Source organism: Halichoerus grypus, chromosome 14 (genome assembly GCF_964656455.1).
Source record: "Halichoerus grypus chromosome 14, mHalGry1.hap1.1, whole genome shotgun sequence".
NCBI classification, from domain to species: Eukaryota; Metazoa; Chordata; class Mammalia; order Carnivora; family Phocidae; genus Halichoerus; species Halichoerus grypus.
The window spans coordinates 90851871-90864198 of NC_135725.1; the positions used below are offsets into that span (position 1 = coordinate 90851871).

The 12328-nt window shown below is 56.5% G+C and overlaps 1 protein-coding gene across 1 annotated transcript in view; it reads right to left on the bottom strand.

Annotated features, from left to right (window-relative positions):
• SARDH (sarcosine dehydrogenase) overlaps positions 1-12328 on the bottom strand; it is a 60070-nt gene that overhangs the window by 21195 nt on the left and 26547 nt on the right. The window contains exons 14-16 of the mRNA XM_036108447.2: positions 12211-12324; positions 7152-7290; positions 5533-5646 (exon numbers count right to left, since the gene is read on the bottom strand). Coding sequence (XP_035964340.1) covers positions 5533-5646; positions 7152-7290; positions 12211-12324 — 367 coding nt within the window. The remainder of the gene's footprint in view (positions 1-5532; positions 5647-7151; positions 7291-12210; positions 12325-12328) is intronic.

Here is a 12328-nt window from a genome sequence, read left to right on the forward strand (position 1 = left end):
ACCCTCCCTGGGGCCCTGGCTTCTCAGCAGGGGGCGGGGGTTGGAGGCCAGGATGAAGGACCCCGAGGGCTGCACGTGCCAAGGGAGCACTTTTCTCGGAGAGTCTGGGGCTTTCACCCACTTCTCAAAGGGCTCCTGATCCAGGAAAGGGGAAGAGCTCCCAACACCATCACGCCACAGGGATGCTGCTCCGTCTGTCATCAGCGCTGGGCAGGCGTGGACCAGTCTCTTTTCCTCTCTGGCTCTCGTTTCACTCCATACTCCCCTGGCCCCTGATCTCCAGGTACCCCCCTTGGCCATAGCAGGACTTGCTGGGGCCAGGTAACGGGCCGGGCTTTATAGGCAATATCCCTTTGATTCCCAGGACGCCTGTGTGGCTCAGTCCATTAAGCATCTGCCTTCGGCTCAGGTCATGATCCCAGGGGCCTGGGATCGAGCCCTGCGTCAGGCTCCCTGCTCAATGGGGAGTCTGCTTCTCCCTTTCCCTCTGCCCCTGCTCGTGTTCTCTCTCTCGCTTACTCTCTCTCTCAAATAAATAAAATCTTTAAAAAATATATCCCCTTGAATCCCCCTAGGAGGCTGACGCTTGGTCACCACCCCAGGGTTTCAGAAAAAGAGACTGAGGTTCATGGAGGTCACATGGTAGAAAATCTGTCCAGCTCTGAGTCCATGGCCTGAGCCACACTGCCACCGGGTAGGGGTGAATGGAGGGCAGCCCGCCTCGGCCCAGCGTCCTGGGAGAGCCACTGCCCTGGGGAGCTGGGACCTGGGACAGCTGTGTGGCCCATCACACAGCCCCTCTGAGCCTCGGTACTCTCATCTGCAACTGAAGGTCGACACATCTCATCTGCAGGGGTGCTGTGCCGGGGCGGGCGGGCTCTCACTGGTCACTTCCCCCCATCTTCCGGAGGAACCAGGGGAGGTGGGCCTGGGGGTGGGGTCTTCCTTCATCTCAGCTGTCTCGGTACCTCCCTGCGCATCCTGCCTCTTTCCTTCCTTCCTCATTAATTCCGACAGGGTCCCCAGCCTCAGAGCAGTGGAACCGGGCAATCCCAGAGCTTCCGGCCGCTTCTCCATCTGCACAGTGGGAATGCGACTAGAGCTGGCCTCACGGGCCAGGTGGACACAGCCACCATGGGAGAGGCCCCCAGGAGTGGCCCAGAGCCAGGAGCAGAGCTGGTTCTGCCCTGGGAGGCATCCTCTTCCCGGGGTCCTGCGTGGCAGCTGCTTCTCTCGGCCCTGGACACTGTTGGCTCTGGGCATCGGCTCCCGCAGGCCCAACACCACTCCCGGACCCGGGCATAGCTAGTGGGCACTGGTGGAGATGGCCAGGGGGCTCCTGAGGCTGGAGAATCCTCCTAAGTGCCCTCCTCTGGCCCTTCCCAGGGGCTCCCCCACAGCTGTGGTACAGGCCCCCACCATAATTAAAAAGTAGGCACGCCTCACTATCCTTCTCTGGCCAGGGAGAGTGCCGCTGGTGGCCGAGGGCTGGGGATGAAGGGGTACCGGGCCTCTCTGCCTCTCCAAGAGCACCTGCTGTGGGGGCTCTCATCGGAGGTTCCTGAGCTGGGCTGGGGACCACCAACGGAAGGCTGGCACTGGGGCCCTCCTCCCTCTCCCACCCCACAGGGGAAGGAGCAGACGCAGGGGCTGTGGTCCCCACCGCCCTCCTCCCCCCCCCTCCAGGTGAGCCCTGGGACATTCTTGACCTTGGCACCCCATGTGCTGTGTGCTCTTCTGCTCCCCTAATCCCATTGCCCCTCCAGATCCAACTCAGAGGCCTTAGCCTCCAGGAAGCCCTCCCTGAACACCAGAGCTGCAGGAACTTCTTGGCAAATGGCAAGGCCCTGGGGTCACCCGCGGCCCTGCTGTCTCCTTCATCCTCACATCCCAAAGCCGCCTCCGAGCCCCTTCTCTCCGCGCCCACGGCTGTGGCTCTGTTCGGGCTGCAGCATCTCTGGCTTGGATGGCTGGATCTGTCCCCTCCTGGCCCCAGCCCCCAATCCCACGCCAGTCCAACCTCACCACCTTCCACCCTCACTCCCACAGCCCTCAGGATGGTCTCGAAGTGTTCCCCCGGCCTGAGAGCGCCTGCCCGTGTCCCCTGTCCCCTCACAAGGCACTTGGTTCTGATACCTTGGCTCTACTCTTGGCCCAGGACACACGCTCATCCAGGCCCTCCCACTCACTAGTGCCTTGCAGGACCTGAGCCACTTCCTCATTTTCCCGGATCCAGCTCAAACATCCCCTCCTCTGGGAAGCCCATTTACCCCACCCCAACCCTGCAGAGCACCTCCACCACCTCCCCGCAGTGGCCTGCCCCCTTGCCTGTCCCCACCCCACGATCTCCCTCCAGCCAGGACCCTACCCTGCACGCACCTTTGCATCCTTTGGACCATGCGGCTGGGCAGAAAGGGCTGCTCCCCAAATCCCTGCCACATACGCACTTCGCAGGGATGCTACCCCACCCCCAGGAGGAGCCTGTCTTGGGGAACATGTAAGTCTTGGCACTAGTCCAGCCTGGCCCAGAGGCGGTTCTGTGACTCACGGGCCTCAATTCTTGTCTGAGCCTGTTTTCTCATCTGTAAGATGGGCAGAGCCACACCGGCTCCTATAGGGCTGTTGAGAGCATCCACTGGATAAAAAAAATCTACTGGCCAGGTTTGATCACGTTTCCTCTCTTTCTCTTTTCTCTTAAAACTGATGAGCACAAAGGGAGACAGAAGCCAAAAAGACAAGTCAGCCCCCAAAGGCCCCCCCACCCCATCCCTGGGCTGAGGACTCTTAAAGGACATTGGAATTGCGACAGTGTCCTCTGACCCAGCCTCCGACACACGCTGTGACTCTCTGAAGCCCCCTGAGGCCCCTCCCTGAAGGACGCGAGTATCTGAGGCCACCGGTGCCCAAGAGGTGGCGGCGGGTGGACCTGGCATTTTCTGGGCAGCTGTCCATCATCGAAGACCCAAAATGCTTGGTCCTGAGGCCACAGTCAGCCCAGCTCCAGGCCCAGCCCTCAAGCGGACGTGGCAGAGAGGGCGGTCAGCGGGCACAGAGTCCGGGGCTCGGCCTCCAGCTGGGGAGCTGGGGGCTGCAGATTTTATTTTCTATTTCTCGGTATTGTTGAAATGCCTCCTACGAGCACGTTTTCCTTTTGTGATATAAAAGATCAAGCAAGATCACGTTTAGGATTGACAGCTGCTTTGTACACAACCTTGATCGAATGCAAATCACCTCATCCTCTTGACTTACTGGTGATCTGATGTAACAGGTGTAATTAACCCCCGTCTGAAACATGCATATTGAACAGACATGCATATTCATGGCAGGAATGGTACAGTTTTTAAGGCTGAAAATAAAACAAAGTCCGCACGCCGCCGGCTTTCTCATGTTTGGCCATGTCCCCGGGCCCGTCAGCACGCTCCAGAGCCTCCCAGGATGTGACGCAGGCGTCCTCGTGCCTCCCTCGCCACGCACACTTCCACTGGCAGGCCGAGCGCCAACCCCTCCCTCCCTCACTCCCAGGCGAACTTGGAGGCACCAGACTCTAGGAAAAACACCTCCCTAAGCATCAGCACCCTTCCCTTCCCTCTGCTCCAGAGCCTGCTCTCCCCCAGCCCTGGCAAGGACCAGGGCCAGGAATCCACCGGAATCATCTTGGAAGGCGTATCATGGGTGCAGCCTAGGGCAGCGGCTCAGTTTACAAAGGGTTTTCACTACAGCTCCCCGTGGAGGGCACCAGCGAGGTCCCCATGCTCCAGATGGGGAAACTGAGGCTCGGAGCCATGGGCCACAGAGTCAGTCAGTGGCAGGGCCTGGCCCAGGATTTCTGTGGACCCTCTGCACCCTCACTGGGGCCCCTCTGCCCTGCACCCCCAGCTCCACTCGCTCTGCAAGGATGGAAGCTATGTCTGTGTCAGGGCCTCCCCTCTCCTCGGGGGTGAGGGCCGCACAAAGCTCCCACCAGCCTTTCTCCAGCCCTGCTGACCTCTCCACCCAGCTCTTCCCAGCCCCCTTTCAGGCCAGACGTCACCTCCTCCAGGAAGCCTTCCTCATCCTGGCTCAGCTACTTCCCACAGCCTCCATAGTCCCGCTCTTTTCCACCCCGGTGTTCTAACGGTCTCCTCCTGGCCCGTCTGCCCATACAGTGGTCTGTCCATACCCTGAGATCCTGGAGGCCCCAGCCAGCCCCGTTCATCCCCTGCCTCTGCCTGAGGGTAAAGGCTCCGTGTGAGCACCGGGAGAAGGAAGGGGCAGATGAGCTCGTTCACGAAGCACACGTGCTCTCGCTGAGCCCACTGCATTCCTGACTTCTGCACCGGCAGTGGCAGGAGGGAGGGCCCCCCACGCCCTACCTGCCCCCCAAGCCACCCCGAAGGACTCCGTGGCCAGCGGGGCAAACTTGTCCCACCACCCCTGCTCCCCACCAGAAATACAAACTCCATGCAGGCCAGAACCTTCTCGGTTGGGTTCCTGACTCCATCCTTGGTGCCTCAAACAGGCCGCACACTGTGAGTGCTCAGGAACTAGTATTGAAGTCATGCACCTTCCTGACTCAAGCGCGCCTCCTTCTTGCTCCGCCCCCCCCCCCCCCCCCCGGTGCCCAGGCCGGAGCGCCCTCGCCCGCGCCGGGGACCCTGACCGAGTCCCACGCAGCGTGAGCTGCATTTGTCGGCAGCACAGAGCCAGGCCCAGAGCCAGGGGGCTGCCACCAGCTTCTCAGAACAGGCCGAGCACGTCCAGCCTACTGACCCTTGCCCTGGATGGCGCAGCCAGCCCACGCACAGTCGACACCTTTCTCCTCTGCAAATCCAGCCTCTCAGAGGTGGCAATGGGGCCCCTTCCTGGAGAAGGAGGGTGCTTCCCACTCTCTGCAACTCTCAGCCACCTCTCTTCTTCCCTATAGCGGAGACTGTTAACAGGACTAGAGATGAGATGGCTCCCGCGGGAACCAGGGGGTAGGGCAGGGAGTTGAAGTGATGGGAAGCAGATCTGGCTCAGTGCAGCAGTCAGTGGGGCTGTGCAGACAGGGAAGACGGGTACTGAGTTAACTGTCCCTGGAGGCATGCAAGCAAACCTGAAGGCACTGCAAAGGGCCAGCCAGTAACAGCTTGAGCACTGAACCGCATATCTTCTAAGGACCTGCCCCAGCCTGAGTTGGGGTTCAGCATAGATGAAAGTCGATTCCGCAGAGAGGCTAGTGGCAGAAAGGAGCTAACATCGCCCAGTGGGAGGCACGGCCTTCTCCCCAGCTCACTCTGTTCTGGGCAGACGAGCTGAGCACGCCCACGGTGTGGGCTCAGAAACACCACAGTACGGACAGGTTCAAGGACATAATCACGGAGTACTCAGAGCCCAGCATCACTGCCTGAACAAAGCCGGCGTTCAGCCTGAACCGAGGCCTCTCATCTCCCCAGCCCTGACCACTGCGAGCGCACTGGGTGATGGCGGAGCCGCCCGCACCCCGCTCCCCGTCCGGCCCGCCAGCAGCAGCTGCAGGCCACAGCACGGCTCAGCCCACGGGGCATCGCTTACCTTCAAAGGCAGGGGCCAGGGCGGAGGCCTGGGGGCTGGGGGCCAGGCGGCTGACGGTCAGGTCACTCTCGGTGCCGCCCCTGTGGTTCAGCATGCAGGTGTACATGGTCGAGCCTGGGGGCAGGAGGAAGATCCAGAGTGTGTGAGCCACTCAGCTCACACGAGTCTGCAGAACCACGTGACGGGGTGCTCTCGAGAGGTGTCTCCGCACAGTGACACCACCACGACCCAGTGGCCCAGGGAGGGATGGGCAGGTCCCCCAGCGCTGCCATCCCCTGAGGAGGAAGGATCAAGAGTGGAGCTTCTTTCTTCTTGAAATGCCTCAAGCCGGGACCTGGACTCCCCTCATCCCACCCTCCCACACACCCACCACCATGCTGGAAAGTTCCCAGGAGCAGGGATCCTGTCTCACTCACTCTGGTGCGCCAGTGCTGGCTGAGCAGAGGCTCCTGATGTCTGTTGAATAAGTGACCATACAGATGGATGAATGAAGAGGGGTGAAGGGGAAAGTGGATGGAGGGGTGCTGGGTGGGGTTGGGGGGCAGATGGCAGCGTGTGGATCGGCAGAAGGTTTAAGAGGAGGTGAGCAGAGGGTCCGTGGGTGCGTGGGTAAGTGGGCAGCTGGGTTGGCTGGCTGGGAAAATGGTGTAATGGGCCGAATTGTGTCCCCCAAAATGATAGCTTGACGTCCCAACCCCATGAACGTGACCTTATTTGGAAATAGGGCTTTGCAGATGCAATCACGTTAAGATGGTCATTATGGTGGGCCCTAATCCAGTATGACTGGTGTCCTTATAAGAAGAAGAAGACGCAGGGAGAAAGAAGCCTGTGTTACATCAGGGCGGAGCCTACAGGGATACAGCCACAGCCAAGGAACCCTGAGGACCGTCGGCCCCACCGGGAGCTGGAGAGGCTGCTGAGTGTCCCACCCGTGGTCTCAGAGAGAGCACAGCCCTGCTGCCACCTTGATGATGAGCTTCTAGTCTCTGGAATCGTAGGACAATATGCTTCGATCGTTTAAAGCCACCCAGTTTGTGGTGCTTTGTTACAGCAGCCCCAGGGCACTGATACTGATGGGGGTGGGTGAGTTTTTTAGGTGGATGGACACATAGGTGGAGGGTGGGTAATAAAAAAGGAGATGAATATCCCAAATATTACATGGGACACACCTATACAAAAACACTGTTCCTTCTTCACTTGAGACTCAAATTTATCTGAGCATTCTGTATTTTCATTTAATTCTGGAAACCCTATTTGGGGAGAGCATTCCTATGGGGGTAACTAAATGGGCTCCACAGTCTCAGGAGACATTTACTAAAGGCCTGCTGCCTTGTATCCTTTCTGGAACAAAGTAAAGGAGAAGGAAGGAGGGAGGAAGGGAAGGAAGGGCAGGAAGAGGGATGGAGGAAGGTGCTGGGGTCCTAAGGGCTGGGACTTGGCAATGGGGGCAGAGGGGTCTAGATGCAGGGGCATGGGGCCAGCCTCAGGGGCAGAGCCATGAGCTAGAGGAGCCCACAGTGGACGGGGTCAGCTTGCCAGGGTAGGTACTCAGGGCTGTGCCCATGGAGTTCTTCCTGGCACTGGAGTGGAAAAGGAGCATGGTCCTCTGGAGGTCATACCAGGGGGTCGGCTGACATCAGCAGAGAAGAGCCAGTCGGCAGCCTTCCTCGCATCCAAGCCCACCAGGTAGAACTTCCCGAAGTAGGACATGTTGAACACAGCAGCGGCCCCTCTGCAGGCTAGACACTCCTTCTTGATCTGAAAAGTTCCAGGGAGGAGGGATGCCATGAGGGCTCTGAGATGTGCCTCCCCTGGAGGATGGGGCGCTGGGCTCTCTGCCGCACACCTGCTCTGAGGCCCCCTTCCCCCTCCCAGCTGGAGCACACCATGCCCATTCTTCTCAAGCATAGGGAACGCTCTCCAGGGAGCTCACACGCTATAAAAAAGGCAGTACATTCAGAAGGATTAAGATCACACACAGCATGTTCTTGGACCATAATGGAATTTCATTAGGAGTCAATCGTAGGAGGAAAATTAGAGAGTTCACATATAAGTGACATTAACCCACACACTCCTGAATAACCAAAGGATCAAAGCAAACATTCACAGGGGAATTGGAAAATTCTTGGAGAAGGATGCCCGTGGAAATGTGGTACATGGTAATGGAGGGAACGAAGTCAGGGCCGTGCTCCCAGTGACCTCACACCTGCAAATGCCTCCATGGAGAAGAAGTTCTCAGATCGATGCCTTAGCTTCCCACTTGGAGAAAACTGGAAAAAGAAGAGTGAATTAAACCAGAGCAAGCAGAAGGAAAGACATGATAAAGACTAGAATGGAGATAAATGAAATAGGGAATAGAAAAGTTGAGAAAACCAGCAAAGGAACGTTGGTTCTTTGAAAGGATCAACAAAATCAACAGACCTTCAGTTAGACGCACAAAGAAAACAAGAGAGAGGACTCAAAAGTTCTAAATTGGGAACTAAAGAGGGAACATCACCCACCCTACAGAAATAAAAGGATTATAAGGGGATACCACACATACCCATCCAACAACACGTGAGACAGGAAATGGACAAATTCCTAGAAAGACACAAGTAACTAAAGCTAAAGAAGAAATAGAAAATCTGAATAGATCCATAACAAAAAGAGATTGGGTTAGTAATTTAAAACTCCCTATAAAGAAGATCCCTGGCCCAGATGGCTTCACTGGTGAATTCTATCAAACATTAGAAGAAGAATTAACACCGAGTCTTTGCAAAACTCAAAAAAATAGAAGAGTAGGAAATACTTGTTCCATGAGGCCAGCATCACCCTAATGCCAAAATCAGACAAAGACCACCAGACAAAGACTCGTAAGAAAACGAAGCCAATATCCCTCATGAAAATAGATACAAATGCCCTCAACAAAATACTAGTGAACCAAATCCAACAACATGTAAAAAGGAATACACACCATGATCAAGAGGGATTTCTCCTGGGACTGGGAGGTTGGTTGGGCATCCCCAGATCAACTGATGGAATGTGCCATAATAGAACACAAAACAGAAACTATGTGATCATCCCTATAAATGCCGAGAAAGTATTTGATAGAATCCAACATCTTTCATCATAAAAATATTCAATAATCTAGGAATAGGAAGGAACTTCCTCGACCTGATTAAAAGCATGTGCAAAAATTCCACGGCTGACATACTATAGCAGAGAAAGACTGAAAATGTTCCTCCTAAGAACAGAAACAAGACAGCTGTTTGCTACTTCTGCTCAGCATCGTACTGGAGGTTCTAACCAGGGCAGCAATTAGGCAAGAAAAAGTAATAAAAGGCATCAAGCTTGGAAAAGAAGAGTAAAATGATCTCTATTTGCAGATGACATGATCCTGCATATAGAAAATCCTAGGAGCCCACTAAAAAACTATTACAACTAACAAAATAGTTCAACAAGACAGCAGGATACAAGGTCAACGTACAACAGACAAATAAAAACTATTGTTTTGTTTTTCATTTCACTGATGGTGGACAATCAAAAATGAAATTAAGAAAATGATTCCACTTAACATCATCAAAAAGAATTTATAGATACTTAAGAATAAATTTAACAAAAGTGCAAAACTTGTACTCTAAACACTTGGCAAATATTTTTGAAAGAAACAGCAGAAGACCTAATGAATGGAAAGACATCCCATGTTTATAAAATGAAGACTTGACTAGTGCTAAGATGACAATGCTCTCCAAATTGATCCAGATTCCACACAATCCCCATTAAAGCTGCAGCTGGCTTCTTGGCAGAAATTGACAAACTGATCCTAAAATTCATACAGAAATGCAAGGGACGCAGAACACTTAAAACAATTTTGAGAAAAAAGAACAAAGCTGGGAAACTCATGCTTCCCGATTTAAAGATTCACTACAAAACTACTGTAATCAAGACAGGGGGGCACTAACACAGGATATAAATATAGATCACTGGAATCTGGTTGACAGTCCAGAAATAAGCCTTCATGTTTATGGTCCACTGATTCCCCACAAGAATGCCAAGGCCATGGCAAGGTGGGGGGAAGCAACAATCTTCAAAACGTGGTACTAACAAAGCTGGACGGCCACACGCAAGGAAGGAAGTTGGAGCCCTTCCTCACACCACATACAAACCTTAGTTCACCAACACTGTTAGAATCTACCCATGAGAAATGAAAACCTAGATGCACACAGACCCCTGTCCACGCACAATCGTAGCGACGCTTTACAGCAGCTGAAACGTGGACATAGCTCGAGTGTCCATCCACAGATGACCAGACACAGTGCAGTATATCCGTGTAATGGAATACTCGTGATGCACAGATACGCCCTAGAACGTGGACGGACCTCGAAAATACTGTGCTGGGTGAAAGAAGCCAGTCACGAAAGACAGCGCACTGTATGAGTCCCTGCTCTGAAATGTCCCAGCGAGGTGAATTTGTAGGGACAGAAGTAGCTTAGTGGCCGCCCGTGGGTGGGGACACGGTGGGGAGAGGGTGGGGGGCGGGGGGTGACGGCTAGCGGGCCGGGATTTCTTCTGCAGGTAGACAAAAGTGTTCTAACATCCGATGGTGGGGACGGTGCTCTGCCCGGGAGTCCACTGACAAACGTGGAATTGTACACTTGAAAGGGACGGGCTGTATGGTGTGTGAATTCTAGCTCAATAAAGCTGTTCTGTTTTTTTAAAAAGAGAGCCCAACAGCCCTGCTGATGGTCTACAGATGCCCCAGCCAGGTCCTCCAAGCCCCGTGTTATCCGTGTGTTTTTCTCCTTGGTCTTCCATCACCTCACCCCTGCTTCTTTGCTCTGAACACGTCACCCAGCTGCCAAGCAGAGGCGCCAACCTTATTGTTAGGACAGAAGAGAAAACTATTAGCAGCAGAGCTACCCCCCACCGAGCACTCACTGTGGGTCAGGGACCGGTGTCCCACCCCGCAGTCTGTCCACCATCTCTGACAAGGAAACTGCCGCGAGCCACCTCGCTAGCGCTAAGTGCCCTTCGAGGCCCGGGGAGGGGATGAGGTTGGCGGCGGGGGGGGGGGGCTCCCCAGCGGGAAGACCACAGACGTGCCCAGGGCCAGGTCTGTCTAGCGGTGTGTGTCTCGCCCAGCTCCGCATCCAGTGGCGCCGCGTGGGTGCATCGGAGTGAGTGGTGAGAGTACTTACACCAGGAAACCAGCCAAGGACCCGATCGGGCTTCCCCGGGAGGGCTGGCACCCCACCCGGGCTGCACCACTCCCGAGCCCCCGAGGCCGCACCTCCACCCCTCTGCAGACACCACTCCCCTCTGGGGCGCTCCTGCGACCCGTCAGGCGCTGCGGGACCCTCGCCGACGCTGCCGGGGCTGCAGCGCAAAACCCAGAACAGTCTCCAGGCTGACTCCCGTCTCCCCGGGCTGGGGAGGTTGCCAACGTCGAGAACAAGTGCGTGTTTCATGCTTCGGGACTGTTCAGACGTGTTTGTGGAGGCTGGATGAAGCCATCAAGCCAAGTTGGCATCCCCTCCGAGCTCCCACGTCCCCAAGGGCCAGACGTCCTGCCGGCCCTAGGCGGTGCGCGGGAGCTGAAGTGCCAGACGGAGCCCCTTCGCTCCCCGAGAGGCAGCGCCAGGGACTCCGGGAGCTTCCGGACACACGCGCCTTCTGCTTCCACTTCCCAAGCCCCTCCTCCGGTGCCTTCACCGGGAGAGCAAGCCTGGGGGAGATCACGGGACCACCTGCAGCATTTGTGAGGCCCAGTGCAAAATGGAACCGTGGACCCTGGTTCCAAAAGTATGAAGAGTTTCAAGGTGGCGACAGCAGTGTTAATCCCGGCGCAGGGCCCTTCTGAGCCAGGGCCCCAGGTGACCTCAGAGGCCACACACCCAGGAAGCTGGCTGGCTGCCTTCCTCCTCGTGGCTGCTTCCCAGGCCGCCCTGGGCCGGGCACCCGCAGGTGGAGGCCTTGGCTTCACGCCCACCTCAGGGGGCGGCTAAGGCCGTGCTCCCTCTCCCGGGGCAGCCACGAGGACACAGGCCGGGCCATGTTCTACTGGGTGATCCCTTTACCAAATGGCTGGGCCGCCCCGCGTGGCAGCTGGTGTTTTCTGTAGACACTGCCCATGAGAACATCTCTGCGCGGTGCAGACTGCAGAGGGTGGCTGGGCCCCAAGTCCTTGTCACCCCCCACCCCGGCAGGAGTCGGGAGCCAGGCACTCGGGCCGGGGCAATGAGTGGCTGGGGTCGCCATCTGACCAGCCTCACTTGCCCACTTCCGGAGCCAGAGGGGCCACACGCAAACCCCAGACCACAGACCCTCTGCTTGTCCCCTGGAGGGGCCGGTCTGGGATCTCTGTGTCCCGGATCTGCTGTGTGAGAGCCACAGGTAAAAGCCCACCACGCTGGGCCTGGAGGAAGGAGCTAGTCACTCACAGGGTCTCACGAAAGCTCGCCTCAGAACAGCTCCAGGGCAGGAGGGATGGAGGCTCAGAGAGGGCAGCCCCTGGCCTGGGGCCACACAGCCAGCCCCAGCCCACCTGGAAGCAGTAATACTGCCCTCAGCCTAACCGCGGGCCAAGCCCTGGGACAGAGGAGGCCGGGAAAACATCACAGATTCCCCTCAAAACGGAGTCAGTCAAGCACGGGGGCCTCCGGTTCCACCAGGGATGGGGGCAGGGGACTCGGCACTGACCACGTCGTGGTGCGGCGGGAAGTCGAACGTGTACTCGTCCCCAAGCAGGCGGCCGTAGGCATGGTCTCCGTGCGCCTGGTGTCCATAGGCCCCGTAGTAGTCATACTGCAGAACCTGG